Source organism: Anoplopoma fimbria, chromosome 3 (genome assembly GCF_027596085.1).
Source record: "Anoplopoma fimbria isolate UVic2021 breed Golden Eagle Sablefish chromosome 3, Afim_UVic_2022, whole genome shotgun sequence".
Lineage (NCBI taxonomy): Eukaryota > Metazoa > Chordata > Actinopteri > Perciformes > Anoplopomatidae > Anoplopoma > Anoplopoma fimbria.
The window spans coordinates 22,863,717-22,879,531 of record NC_072451.1 but is presented as its reverse complement, the minus strand read 5'-3'; the positions used below and the strand labels follow the sequence as shown (position 1 = coordinate 22,879,531).

General features: G+C 37.4%; 1 protein-coding gene across 1 annotated transcript; it reads left to right on the top strand.

Annotated features, from left to right (window-relative positions):
- Nucleotides 1-11,884: 11,884 nt before the first annotated feature.
- gadd45aa (growth arrest and DNA-damage-inducible, alpha, a) lies at nt 11,885-14,306 on the top strand. The gene is made up of 4 exons (XM_054626618.1): nt 11,885-12,124; nt 12,562-12,663; nt 12,844-13,063; nt 13,440-14,306. The coding sequence occupies exons 1-4, from the start codon at nt 12,075-12,077 to the stop codon at nt 13,551-13,553; spliced, it is 486 nt and encodes a 161-aa protein (XP_054482593.1). The 5' UTR covers nt 11,885-12,074; the 3' UTR covers nt 13,554-14,306.
- Nucleotides 14,307-15,815: the final 1,509 nt, after the last annotated feature.

Here is a 15,815-nt window from a genome sequence, read left to right as displayed (position 1 = left end):
TGCCATTTTTCTCGACATACTTTACTATGACATTTTTTAATGACATACTGTACTATGACATTTTATATAAAATTTAACTTTAAAAACTATGACTTTCTTAGTTTATGATCAACATACAATAGTATGGGTTTTTAAAAACATTTTTGAGGACATAGATATACATTGACATTTTATGCCTTCTTTCTCAACGCACAATACTATGATTTTTTACATGACATTTTTTCCAACATACTATAACGTTTTCTTATAATTAAGTTGTATATGTCAAATCAGCATCACTACCTCTCTATTACTATTTCAGGATGGAGTCCAAAAATACTTTGAACTATTCCTTTCTAATGTATTTGTAATAAATTATTGTTCATTCAAATGAAGTCCCTCCTGATTGAAATCTCTTTAATATGAAATGTTCCACTTTAGTATGTTCTTCAATGTAATTTATGATGACATACTACACTGATTTTGTATGACATTATTCACGTCATACTATACTATGACGTTTTATGTATTATTTTTGACCACCATGCTATAGTATGTGTTTTTTATGAAATTTTTGATGACATGGTGTACATTGACAAGTTATGCCATTTTTCAGGACTTAAAATACTATGAATTTTTATGTGAAATTTCTATTACTATATTTATATATAGTAATATATATTTATATACTATATCATGAAATTTTTTTCTTTAATTATTTTTTTTTAATATAATACATTTCGTCAACAAAAATGGAAAAATATTATATATATTTATAAATGAATATGTATATATATATATTTTTTTCTTCTTCTTTCTTATTTTGCAGCTGAATGTCAGTCTCATGAGGTTTATGATTTACAGACACAATACACTATAAATTTACTCACAGCACAGACAAATGGTGTGAAGAACCTCCAACTATATTTCATATATGATGAGGGGTAGTAGCCAATCATTTCCTTTATCTTGTCGTAATAACAATCAGCACCTTGAAGACAGACAGTCATATTAGCTCCATCAACGTTTAATTATCTATTCATTTATTTGACAGAGGACTGTGGTCATTGTTACATTTTAATTAAGCACAACTGATGCAATGTATGAAAGACTTCTAGCCGTAGCCGTAATACAACTGTTAGGTTTCGGTTTGGTCTCTAGTTGTCCACTTTCTGCTTTGTATCATTTTGTGACTTAGTAAATAAACTCCTTTTTGTATATATACTCTGGTGTCCTGTCTCTGCTCTGGGGTCCAAACCTGACCAGGTCATCACAACAACATTATACATAAAAACAGATTATACGATATGGTACATTTAAATCATTTTACATATGTTAAACATTTTCAGATCAGTTCGTGCTTTTTATTTCCGTCGGTAGGGCATTCCAACATGTATTCCTTTTATTGAAAAAGATGACTGGCCAAAATAAGTTTTGCACTGTGTCCAACAGTTATGACAAGTTTAAAGGATGCAAACTTGCCGCCTGTTTTACACATTGGTTGTGCGCATTTTCCAAATATTTCCATTATCTCTGTGCCTATTGTCAAAATAACCTTTATGTATTAGACTTGTCCCTTTACTGCTAAGTGTTTGTTTAAGAATAGTGGCTAAAACAGCCAGTAACAGGGAGAAGCAGGATAAAAGGATAAGAGTGGAGCCTAACAAACCACTCATACCTTCACCCACAATCTTTCAACAGTGTTACTGGTGGCTTTTTTCATATACTGTACTTAAATCCACGTTATTGGAAGCATTTGTGTCGGACCACTTCTAACATTTATTAATAGAAAGGAGTTTTGTTGCTCACCAAATATCCATCCCACACAGATGGACTCCAAAATGGCAAAAAGCATGATTGGTATACCATTGCAAGCATAGTAGTCAAACAGCAGAAATACATAAAGTCCTCCAGACAGAGAAGACAGACAGGAAGACAAAAAGATTATTTTCCTCAAAGGCAAAACTCTCTGTTTGACACAGAGAAACACACTTACTAACAGACAGGTACAGTATTTCCCTAAATACAGAGAAGACAGAGATCAAGACATAAGAGATTGTTTTGTTCAAGGGCAAACTATATTTGACACAGAGAAAGAGACTTGCTGACAGACACCCATCCATCCATCCATTTTCCGTAACCTGCTTATCCTAGGTGAATAATTTAAACTAAAATTAAGTTTTGCTAGCTTAGAGGAGGTTGCTGCCACACTCTTATCCATGACTCCTTATATTCTACACCTTCCTGCTGTGTCTCCATCAGCAAAATATCATTTTGGAAGCATTTCCTTGTGATGCTTCATCTTAAAATGTCATATCACCAGAGCAGCAAAAGTGACACTTTTAGTGAAGAACGATCCTGATAATTATCACTCAACTCAGTTACCCTCTGCCTTATGGAGCAGTTTAGCTTCTTTTAGCTCATTATTTCGGTTTTATGGCTTTATAGTGCTTTGGTTCACTCTCATCTATCACGCTATCATTGTATTCTCTCCTGATGAAGCAGGCAGTTGTTTTTTGTGAAAAGCTTTGATAAACTGACTGTTCCCTACTATACCTTCCCAGAGGAGACAAAAATAGCAACTAGCTGGTGAACACAGTGGATTAGATAGTTGAGCAGTTAAAGGCATATTTTTCTTAGGAGTTGGTGGGCAGTAAACTTTTTCTAACAAAACCAAATTAAAAGGTGATAATATGTCCGGGTTGTGTTTACTATTTCCACTGCCCAAAACAGAGTTCAAAGATGAACCTATAGATTAGGGTTACGGAAACCTAACCAATGAGGCCAAAAGAGGGTAGCAGTTTAAAGTACTGTACATGTTAAAGATGAAAATGTGGCCTTGTTCATCTCAATTCCCAGTGGCTGGCAGGCAACAGAACTGTTCCAAATTGGGGGAAACATTTTACAGTTTAATTTATTTAATGGAAGTGAATGCAAGAAACTATATTTATTTTATTACATCCACAAACCAAAGATGTAGCTAGAAACATTATTTACTGTTTTCAAAACACAACAAAGGAATGTACAAATGTTTGTCAAACAATCCCATACCTGATTCAGCTGTAATTGAGATGTCAACACCCAACTCTTACGAAAAAGCCAAGGACAGAGGATCAAAGCCAGCAACAAAGCTGGTTAAACTGTTAAGTGTGCACAGGGCAAATGTGTCTCTGAAAATTAAAAAAGAGGATTATGCATTGAATCTTGCATCACATAAACATAATTCAGCTCCTGGCACAGTTTATAATTTATAACAGTATATAATTACATTGGCTCTCCTTACTTAGGAGCATAGGAGGATAATATCTGGCTTCCAGCATCCATCCATATCTTAAAACAGTTGAATGAGCTGTGATAGTTAGATTCAAATATGAACTTTATTTTTATGTATTCATTTTGTATCTCATGTTTATACTTATAACATTTCAGCAGTTGACTTCCCCAGGCCCCTGCATTTTTTAGGAATGTTTCTAGACTTGCCATTCTCCATCCATTCACCAAATGACTCCTACATCCACCTGCTGTCCCGTTTCTTCACCCAGTTACCCCACATAGGTTTAATACAAATATCCACCTGCTCCTGGCCAATCATCAATGTCCCTTTGTCCTCTGCTGAACCTGAGCCCTAATCTGTAACAGCCTACCTGCTCCATTCCTGTTTACCTGTGGATTCTTGACTTCTTCTGTTTGGACTTGCAACCCACCTGTCTGCTCATGTAACCCACTGATAAATCTCTGAACTCCCCTGTCTGCCCAGATGTATGAATATGGGTCACTGTCATGTACCTACATCTGCTCTACAACTCATGCTAAAATGAAAAAAAAAAAAAAACATGTCCAGTGGCTGTCCTGCTTTGTTGTCCCAAAACGCAAAAGTCCAAGGAAGCCAGAAAACTTCTAAAGCGTATGCTGAGTGGTGCCCAGATACTTTTGCAGCATCTGCTGTGGGTTAACTTATTACATTGTTTACATACTCACATATGCACAACATCTTGCAAGCTGTATATTATGTCACCAAATACAAAGTTGTGTATGTTATTTTTGCCTTTTTAGAGTATTTGGAAAACAGTGCTGTTCAACTTCAGGCTTTGGATATGCAGGTAAAATCTGCTAGGATCAATTATTACTTGGTTTGTTCTTTGTTGTTAATAAGAAAAATATTACCATCCTTATTCTTACATTAAAGTCAGCAATCCAGTCCACTGTAAAGCTATGATCACACATCATAAATACTTGTCTGCAGTTCCCTCTGCTGGTCAAAAGTGATGCCCATCACCCCAAGTGAACTTTGACTACATCTCATAATCTTATCTTTGATTCAGTGGTGTCTCTCAGAGGCAATTCATATGTGCAGTCTTTAGATGCAATCCAAATTATTTAATCAACATTAATGTGTCAAAGAACTTAGTGGCATTAATACAATATAACACTTTAATCATACGGTTAGATTCACTGCTCCTGTCTCCTTCACTCCCCACTGTTCCATTCATCTAAAGATGAATTATCACCAAGGGTTCACAACACTATTTCCTCTTATACTGGGGTTCATGTGATTTTGAGTAATATTAACCGACCTGTATGTAGAAACAAAGACGCAGAGAAAACTTCAGCTTGATTTCAGCTCAACTGCAGGATTTATTCTGCAGCACTCTTTAAGTTCCTCCAAAGCAATATGCGCCATCTAGTGACCTGTTTACGGTACTGACTGGGTCACAGGTAATGCACAATAAAATTGGTATTTAATCACTATTGAAGACAGAATAAATTAACAAAATATCTAAGGATATGTATTTTAACCCCATATGACCTATTGTTTTAGCAGTGAACTATACCATAGTCTCATAATGAACTGTACTGTAGTTGCATTGACTTTTTAATGTCCTGCTATGCCATTTTTCAATCCTGTATATATACTTTATACCCCTTAACACCAGCACATTAGACGTAGAAGTAGATTTTAATTGTGAATTCCATCAAAACTTTCAACTCATCTGAACCAGCTAAAGAATTGGACCTGAAAGAAAATCACTGCCTTTGCTATATCCTTTCAGTTGTGGTTCAGTAAAGGATAAGATGTGTAAGGAATCTCTATGAAGACAATAATTTCATTCCTTTTGAAAAATGACTGATTTCTTCAGATATTTCCATGTCCGTAATTTGTAAAGAGGATTTTTTGTTCACCTCACATCTCCACTAATTTGGGGGATGGATAGAGGAAGTTCTAAACAGGGACCATCAAAACAAATTTGATACCTCATCCAGATACAAACTACTGTCATTTGTTACCATTCAGGTCATGTGGTGAGCACAGGAACACAGTATCAAAACATAAGGAACCAAGAACGCTCCTAAAAAGAAGAATATTAATGATGTTAAACCATTCTTACTGTTCTTCTGTTCTTCACTAAATTTCTGCTACAATGCAATGATAATTTTAATTACACTCTTACGGCCTCCATTTTTGAAGCTCAGATATGCCAAAAGGAACTACAGATTTTTAGCCCAGTGGCTTCACGTGTCACACTTTGCTGGAGCATTATTTCGATTGTTGTCATCTTTCCTCACATTCCTCTCTGGGTTACTTGCTGGCTCCATCAGGACAAGTCTGCTGTATAAAAATGTGACTGTTCTTCAATACTTTTTTCTTCATTTTTTTTCCATTACGCTAACTTTCTTGTGTCCTTACCTCGAAAGATGCCATGATCATCTAAATATTAAACATATGGTCTGCACAACTGCCCTTTGACATGTTATGCTCAGTTATTGTTATCAAATGTTCTTTTTGTTTTCCTCTTTAAAATCAGTTTGGTAAAGCCATAATGATGAAGGAATTGATTGTTACTTAACTTGGTTGGAGAAGGTTGGCGTTTGAAGTAGTCCTATCTGCTGCAGCTGTGGGCTTCAAAATAGCAAGGAGGGACTCGGTCACACTTTGGTTGCATTGTTCCAGCAGGTGGTTGCATGATGAGTTGGAGGTAACTTGGAAGTTTCACATTCAAGCCAGCTGGACATGGTGATGGAGTATGGCTGCTTCCACATGAGTGTATAAGGTTGATCACAGCAGCACCATCAATGCCCATGAGGGGAGATGAAGACAACAGCTTTTTATTTCACAATTCAGGGCAACAATAGTTAATTCATTGTTCATCATCTTCATCATTCTTTGTAAAAAGAATAGTCCATATACTATAAGCTAAATGGATATGTACAACAAGTAAAACATATACAACAGATCAAATATTGACAACACTGGTATACTTCCAGCAAAGTTATATTAAAGAAAACACAAACTCCTATCTATGAGTTGAGTAATAATGCATTTAATGATATCTGGTATTTTTTCATCCTTCCACCACTTTGATCCAGACTGATATATTTAAACTATTGGATGTTTGCCATAAAGTGTGGACAAGACTTTCAAGACTCGTTCAGGATTAATTGAACAAACTATTGACATTCCCACTGGCCTCAGCTGTAGTTTGTGTTGTTTAGCAAAGCCTGCTAACATGCTAAACTAATATGGTGAACAATAAGTATTAAACCTGCATGCATACCAGAATGTTAGCATGGTCACTGTGAGCAGATATGATATGAGATGAGCTAAGTTTAATGCTTGCTGGTTAACCATGTGTAATCACAGAAAAAAAGGTAAAACTAGCTGGTAATTCTAATTTAGAATTTCTAGTAACTTATTAAGAAATGTAGTCACTAAACTATTCCAAGAACTGCAATAACATAGTAACGAAACTTGATTACTTTTCTTTATTTTTGGATTACCTCAATATCAAATATGCAAGTAAAGACAAAAGAAAAAGAAAAAGCCTAAACTTTGCCATTATTTTGTACAGAAAGAGTACAGTGCAAATTCTCCCTTCCAGCTGTGGAAGTGCTGTCATCATCCACTGAATCTAGTCAGTCAGGATATTAGTGTTGCCGGATTTTAACTTGGAGCAGCAGAGGTACCCATACTAAATAAACCTAGCGTTAATGCCAATTTTTCAGGGTTTTTTGTATTATGTTTGCTGGATGAGAAATTTGAAGTGGTTGGCTCATTTCTTATTACCTGTCTTTACATGAAGGGATGCCTCTCGGCAAAAAGAGTAATCTTAATGAAATATTCTGCTTCCGATCATTTGCACTGTGCTATGGCGTTGTTTTATTTTTTCTGCTCTATATACAACTATTACTGCCAGGGTGGAAGCAAGTATTGTGACCTTGCCTTCCTAATTCACTGTGTCACAGTCTCTGTGTTCAGGAGAAGACTCCTGGGTTTGTCTGGAGGAATTGAGCAGGTGGGTAGTATCCGCTGGGACCTAGCAGGGTGTCTTCTCCTGTGCTGGATCATCTCTTACTTCTGTGTCTGGAAGGGAGTTGAGTTTTCAGGAAAGGTTGGTAGGGAGCCTGCACTGTAATTTGATTATATGCAAGAACCATTTCAAGCGTTTTAAACAAACTAAATTTCTTGTTTTCAGGTGGTGTATTTCACTGCCACTTTCCCCTATGTGATGATGACTGTGCTGCTGATCCGAGGACTCACTCTGCCCGGAGCTTTAGATGGTGTTAAGTTTTACCTCTACCCTGACCTAGCACGGCTCACTGATATTCAGGTATGTCGTTAAACATGTAGAGCCTGTACACTCCTAATTTATCTGCAGGTATCTTTGTAATATAGCTACAGCTAAGAAAGGGAATGCATTCATAACAAAGTAAAGGCACTGCTTCATTAAAGTAAAGTTAAAAAGCCTTTTTTTGGTGCGCAACCAAGGGATTGAGACGTTTATCTAGACGTTTGTATTCTTAGACCCTCTCTGCATGTCTAAAAAAGGTTGAGTACTACACTTGACGCTTTAATGTTGAGACTTACATTTTTCACAGTTCATGGCAATAGTTAAAACATTTGTATTAGCTCATTTTAATTAAATGGAAATTAGCAATGATGTATTTTATTGCTATGCTGGAATGTATTTATCATGTTTTGAAAGCAAACATGTGGATAGAAGCGCAGATATTACCAGGAGTTCCTCAAAGTGCTCCTTCCACTGCTCGACGATATACCCCAGTTCGAGTCCGCAGTTCTCCTCCCCTGCTATCATTTTTTTCTGTTTTCAAGGTGCCGAGCGTTACTATGACGACATTAAGGACATGATTGGCTACCATCCTTCACCATTTATGAAATATTGCTGGAAATTTGTCACACCGGCCATCTGCACTGTAAGTAAACTATTTGTATTTCCACATTCCAGATATGTTCAAAGTTTAAAACATGTTTAATAAACAGATAGACATTAATATTAGTTGCTTATTTTCTTGATTGGGTTTTTCTCTGCACAGTGCACCCTGGTCCTCTCTCTGATCAAGTTCACACCACTCAAGTACAACACCTACCAGTACCCCTGGTGGGGTTATGCTCTTGGGATATTCTTTGCTTTTTCCTCAACTCTCCTTATTCCTCTGTGGGTGATTTACATTTTGACCGCAACACCTGGCACTCTGAGACAGGTAATGTAATGTAATGATGATGGATATAATGTATGTTTCCTTCAGAGTTATCCTGCAAACATTTGTCTTCCTCATCCTTTACTGTCTACTGGGGCTTTATATTTCCCAGCCATGTTTACATTGCTGTGGCAACAAAAGCACAGCTGTATCAAATAACTTTAACAATCACGCCAATATTATGCATTTAGTGTCAATGTAATCAGTTTCACCTGTATTTCATTGAACAATTTTTTTTACATGCCTGCAGTAAAAACGGTTTATAATGACATTCTTAAGGATGTTTTAAACAGTATCTGTAGCTAACTCTGAATTATTCTTATCAAGCCCAAATATAATCATCACACAGTGTACTGTTGCTTAAATATTAGTTTAAATTTAATGAATAAATCATAATGTCTGTTTCCTTCCCTCCTCTCAGAGGCTGAAAGTTTTGTGTTCTCAAGCAAACCAGCTCAGTGCTTCACCAAACAAGAGTCACAGGCATGAAACACCTCAGGCACACACAGAGTTGTGTGTTTTAAAGCTGAATGAAAGCCCACTTTTGATGGAGCAGTGCCCAAATGAAATCACCAACACTGAGATGTGACGAAGCAGTATGACAGAGGCTCACAACTACACACGTTCAATGTTATTTTGTCTGTATGTGTTATCTATATAAAAAGAAAGGGGCCAATAAAATCTGAAATTAGCAGGTTTTTTGTTTTCTGTAGTCAGAGTTGGATTGTGATGGAGTGCATAATTCACTGTATTAACCATTGTATAGAAACGGTTTAATGCATACGACAATAAATTATTTGAACCCTTGAATCATTACACTGTCTGCTGTACAGTAGACTTTTTTTTTGTCTGCATTTGATAATGCAGCTATACACTGAAAACATTTTTTTCTAGATGGTGACCTGTTCTATACTCAGTCAGCTGCATACAGTGACACCAACTGTTAGGAAAGGTGTGGAAAGTAAATGCAATAACCAAGTGTTCAATGCACTGATTGGATATAAATACAACGTAAAGTGATGAATCAAATTGAAGAACTAATGCAGATGTTTGTTTATAGACCAAATGTGGGTTTGAATTTTGTAAAGTAGTAAATATATGTTTAAATAGACAGCAAAAGTATTTACCTGCAACAAGCAGGCAGACATGGTGGAGAGGAAAAAGGTTTGCGTGAGAGGTGCTAGTGCTGCCTCCTACTGGAGGATCCTGGAACAGATGAGACAATCTTTCCTTCAGTTTCATCATCTGCCACCATGACGTAAATATGTAAATTAAATCTGGTTTAAAAATAAGTCTACATAACTTACACAAACACAGAGTCAAAATCATATTAAGTTAATAAATTTGGTTTATAAGTAATTAAAATCAGTCATGAAAAACTGCAAATTTCCCCGCTGTGGGACTAATAAAGGATTATCTTATTTTATGAATCTGTGAGAAGTGGTATGAAGGATTACATAGAGCCAAGCAGCCTACAGTGGTGGAAGATGTATTCACATCTTTCAATTATACTTAAACACCTCAGGGTAAAATATCTACACTTTTAGTAAAAGTCTTATATAATGCCAAAAAAAGAATCTGATGAAGAAATGAGGTGGAAAATAAGTTTAAAAGTTCAAAGTAAGGAGATATGGCCAAAATATTATATCACAATGATGATCTGTGCGATGCATTACGTGCCTTTTCTATGTGAGTTTTGACTGCAGCCACCAAGGGGCAGCATAACATCCCATAACATCCAAAGCATGGCTTCATCTCACTTCCCTGAGTCATTTCTTTGCATGAATTGCCTACTCTGAATCCATCTAGTCTGGAGTTTAAACAATAAATTCATGAATCAATGAACAACTTTGATAATTGACATTTTTACAAGCCAAATAATCATTGGTCCCTCCAGCTTAGTTCAATGGATGTTCTGTTTTTCTGTGTTTTAACATAATTTAAACTGAGTATATTTGACCTTTGGACTGGCCATATAGGAATTGTTGCATTTTTTCACTTTTTTCATGGTATTATACAAACCAAGGATTGATTGACTAAGCAAGACAACATTTGGCAGATTAATTGATAATGAAAATAATCGTTAGTTGCAATTCTAATCTAGTATTCATCGTCCATATGTGACTCACGCTTATAAAGAACATTATGAAAACTGACACTCCCAACCAAAAGGAAATAGAAATAAAATAAAACATTGAGCAGTGTTGTTGAAAACACCTAGAAAGCACATCTGTACAAGGTTACAGCAAAACTTTGTTTGATTTGTTCACCGGTTACTGAAGATACAAAAATCTTTATAAATCTAAAATTCTGTAATTCAAAATCACATAAAATGAAATTAAAGGTTGATTGTGCAAGGGCACAATCTAGTCACAAAACACTTTACCCTTCCCCCAATTCAATTGCCTCAAGTGAAATTCTTGTATTAAAATTGTATTTCCAACTTGTCCCCTTTTAATGTATTTGTGACTATGTTGTGTCTCAATACATTGTTTGTGTTGGTGTATTTGGTATTTAATAGTTTTTATTTGTAATGCTTACATAGATGATAATGTATAAGGTATTCTAGTTTTTTTTTTGTAATTTTAAACATATCTACTGCGGTGATACTTCACCATAAACAGTATGCTTAGTCATAACCAGAAGTGCTAATAAGTGTATTTTGTTTTTAAATGTGAACTTAATTTTAAACATAAAAAGTAAAAAACTACATAAACTTGTGTTAAGTGTTAAATCGGGAGGCAGGTGGTTTTAAACAATGCAGGGTGTTGCTGCACTGTGGTCGATGCCCGCCGGTGTTCGCTCCATGCTCGTGTCTTTCTCGCGCCAGTCCTTTGGATCTCCCGCGCTGTTTCGGTGGCTTTTCGCACGCTCCGCAGCGGACCAATCAGAGGGCAGTGTTCCCCCAGGAGCGTCCCGTTGCCATGCAGTCGTCCTGGAACCTGCCCTGTCCCGTCCGGCGAGGGTGAGTTATGAATATCACTACTTTATTTAATGCTCTGTATAAACAAAGCTTTTTTTTTATATATATATATATATATATATTTATATTTATAATATAGAGTCATGTTTATGTTTGTTCTCACCTTACCATCCATTATTATTGTACTTAATAAATTGTGTCTTAGAGCAAGGTTTGGATTTACCAGAGTTCAACATTACAGCTGTGCACACTCTATTATAACACAGCCAACGTTGACGGTGTGGTTTTATATATTATATATAAATATATATAAATATATATATATATATATATATATATATATTTATAATATTGCAGTCAGAGGCCAACTGCAGTTACTCCAGTGGCCACTAACCCGGATGGAGACGGACACGCCCCTCTCTGTGCGTCCGTCCAATCACATCCCAGAGCACACACACGGAGCATTAGCATCCGACCAATCAGCACAGATATGCAAATATCCCCCTGCCTCGCATTGTCCTGGACAGTTTTAATGTGAAGTTGCCCGATTCATCTCCTAGTTGCAGCACACTGGACTACAGATAAAGAGTGTGTGTATGTGTGTGTGTGTTTAGTCAAGGGACACCAGAAGAACTCGCTTGTGCTACTACTTTGCTCTAACGTGCATTTGGATTTTATGTACAACATGACATTTGAGGAACTAAGTGGGGACTATTCTCAAGAAAGGTAGATATATATATATATATATAATAATGTGGATTATGATCATTTATTCCATTTTAACGTGGATGCATACCGGTGTGGATCTACTACGCAGATTGACGCGATTATGCAATCGTTTGTGTGCAGCAACGATACGTGCAACTATGTTAATGCACGACTATGGTGACGTTCAAATGTATCAGTCTTTTAACTGCTAACAGCTGATCTCCAGTCTTTTTGATAACTAACGTTAACGTGACACGACGCTGCAACCTGGTTAAAGGTGAACAGTGTCAGGATACTTGACATGACAGTCTTAAGTGTGTTAAGTCTGTTGTGTTTGAGACGACGCCGGGTGCTTAGCTATCAAAAAGGAAAATTAAAGGATTATGGGAAGTCTTTTGGGGGTACAAATGTGACGATGTTAATGACAAAACTGTTGTTTTTTTCCCGTTTTGCAGAATGGATTCAGTGGCGAAAGCTTTGGAAGAAGTCCTCACCTCTGCTCTGCCACAGGGCAGCATTACAATCGGCGTCTACGAGGCTGCCAAATCACTCAATGTGTAAGTACAAGGTTATATCAGCTGACATGGAGTCATTGACCTAGTGACAGCTAGAGAGCTCGTAAACTGTGAAAAGCTTCTATACACACGTTGACTGACTTGTGTCTAGCAGGATGTGTACTGTGCTTTTAAAAAATATAAATAGACTAACCTAAGCATCTTGGGTTTTTCCTCCTTCAGGGACCCTGATAATGTGGTTTTGTGCATCCTGGCCACCGATGACGAAGACGTGAAAGATGTGGCCCTGCAGATCCACTTCACCCTCATTCAAGCTTTCTGCTGTGAGAATGACATCAACATCCTGAGAGTAAACAACACCCGGCGTCTGGCAGAAATACTGGGTGGAGGTGGAAAGCAGAGTGGGGGTGAACCTATGGACCTGCACTGTGTCCTGGTCACTGTAAGTATCCCTTCTCATCAATCTACTTGTTTTATACCTAAATGTATCTTGTTATGTTGTGATTTAATTCAATTTGTTGAGTTCTACACATGAATGGGATTTTTACTAAAGGAAGAACTTGCCCTTACTTGTTCTTGTGCATTTGGTAAACGTGCATATGACTCCTCCCTCATATGACTTCTTAGGAATTTCTTAGGGAAACTCCTTGTATCTGCACACACACACACACACACACACACACACACACACACACACACACACACACACACACACACACACACACACACACACAGGGACTATTTTTAACTTATAATACCATATAAATGAAAACATGTAGAATTAGATAATTCATTCTTTTTTTAAATTTTATTTTCAGAGCCCACATTCTACGTCATGGAAGGACCCAGCTTTGAGCAAAGTGAACCGATTCTGCAGAGAGAGCCGCTGTATGGACCAGTGGGTACCAATCATCAACCTGCCCGAACGATGAACTGTTAGCTGTAAAAAAAAACCTGTGAAAGGACTTGTATCTGCAAAGTAAGAGTGGTGTGAACCCTGATGGACACTTGACCACCAAGAGATCAAATTCCAAAGCACTGCTGATGGGAAAATAAATATTTGGAGGAAAAAGAAGACCCCGCTGTCTACCTGGGATCTATTTAACGAAGGAGAAAAAAGAGCTGGGGAATGGATTTCCACTTTGGACAGGACTGTTTGGAGTTGCATCCGTCAGCCTTGGCAACCAAGATGAGATGGCGAGGCGCTTGTATCGTCATGAGGTGGAAATCTAAAAAAAAAAAGCATGTGAAGCGGGACACTGTACAGAAGGATTATATCATGTATGTTTGGTAGAGCCTCTGTGAGGAGTCAGACAAGTGGGGAGAAACCAGAAATTGGAGCTGTTGAGTGGACCAAAGCCTCGGCCTCTCTCTGCAGAAACAAAGCACTTGTTGAAACACTGGACCTTTTGCAATTTCACTTATTTGATTAAAATTGTTAATGTTGACGTTGCTATTGTCATAATTTAAAAAAGGGACGGGCTACATATCCAGTGAAGACATTCTGTGTATTTAGTGTTTTCTATGCCAGCTGGTTTTTTGCCACAAGTAAAACAATTATTTTGTTACAATTTAAGTTATTTCTAATGATATTTAAGTGTATTTATGTTTCTTTTTTTTTTACCTTAAATATTTGCAAACTCTGAATACATATGTATTGCTGTCAATAAAAAGTATTTTTTTGGAAAGCCAGAACTGCATGTTTCCTTTTTTTCCATTTCTGGAAATTTTAGCAAAGCCGAGCTGAATTCTGACCTTTAGCAGTTGCAGTTGTAAAGAGGAGTCACGTGCGGATCACAGGGGTCATGTTGGCCTCTGTGGCCTCAGTGCCATCTCTGAGCTGAAGAGAACAATAATCCTCAGCGCTCTCTCTGCACGGGCTTCTGCCTCAGTCAGCAGGACCATGTTCATTCATCCACACAGGTTCCCTTTTCACCAATTCTCAGTGATTTGTTGGACAGTTTGGTTTGCATTTTCACCAGCTGACTTCCTTGAAAAGAGCATGTGACATCTGCACTCGTGCGGGCTCAGTCAAAGAGGGAATATGGATACATAATACCTACATTTCACATTTTGCATTACACAAAAGAGTTGCATGTCTTTCATTGAGACATAGAAGTAACATCAGGAGCTTTCATGCTATTTGAACCACTGGCTGCCTCTGCCCTCGGGATCAGAATATGTGGTGTAGCTATCTGCAGAGCACATGACTTGGAGCTACTTGGAAAATTTCATAAACGAGGCATTGGCATGCAAAGTGTTGTGCAAGCCGGTCTGAACTGCTCCACTCCCCCGCTCCTTTTCCAACTGCTTTACACACACACAAACAGGTGATCTCTCTGGAGTTGAATGTCAGTGAAGTCACTGGGCTTTTGTAAGGCAGGCAATCCCCTATGAAATTGCTGTGTCATGATCACGAGAAGGGGCATGGCTTAGGCTGTACTTGAGTTACACAACCCAGTTCAGCTTTTCATGTGAAAAGTTCATGTGATATTATTTAATATTACTAAGTTAAATGCTTAATGCTGTCGTCATTTAGTGTAGTTTGCTTGATTGGGCAGGTTTTCTTTAGGTGCTCTGGTTTCCCCAAAAGACTTAAAAGCAAACTTGCAAATATGCACCTAAACTATCTATTTCTCTGTCATACATAACCAGGTTTATTAGGTGTACTATTTGAGGTCAACATGGATTCCCTCATGTAACACACTGGCATTCCTAATGTAGTCTTATGGCAGAATAACAGACGGGTAGTAGTTTAGATAAACACTTAAACATAATGACATGATGTAAAATGCTTTTGAAACAGCTAAAGACTGGTACCTGAAGCAGAGCTCCTTGTTCCCCGTGGTTTCAGTTGGCACGGAGTTAAAGGTTTTCTGCCATGTGACTGCAGAGTGTGACGCTGACTGATGTAATGTGGTATTGTTGTGATGGAAGGGAAAAGGTTATTTTAAGGAGGGCTGATGACTGTGTTACTATCGGCCTTCCAGTGAAGTCCCAAACAAAGGTTGAGGTTTGCATGCAGTCTTTAGTGCCTACTCGCTGTGCGGCATTGTGGGTTAAAGTTCAGGTGAGGCATTATCTGTGTGTTTCTAAAATAAAGCAGAGTTTCATCATTTGATGGTGCAATTTGAATTGTTATATAAAGTGCACCCTGGGGAACATATTGTATAACCTGAGTCAGTGGAGTAATA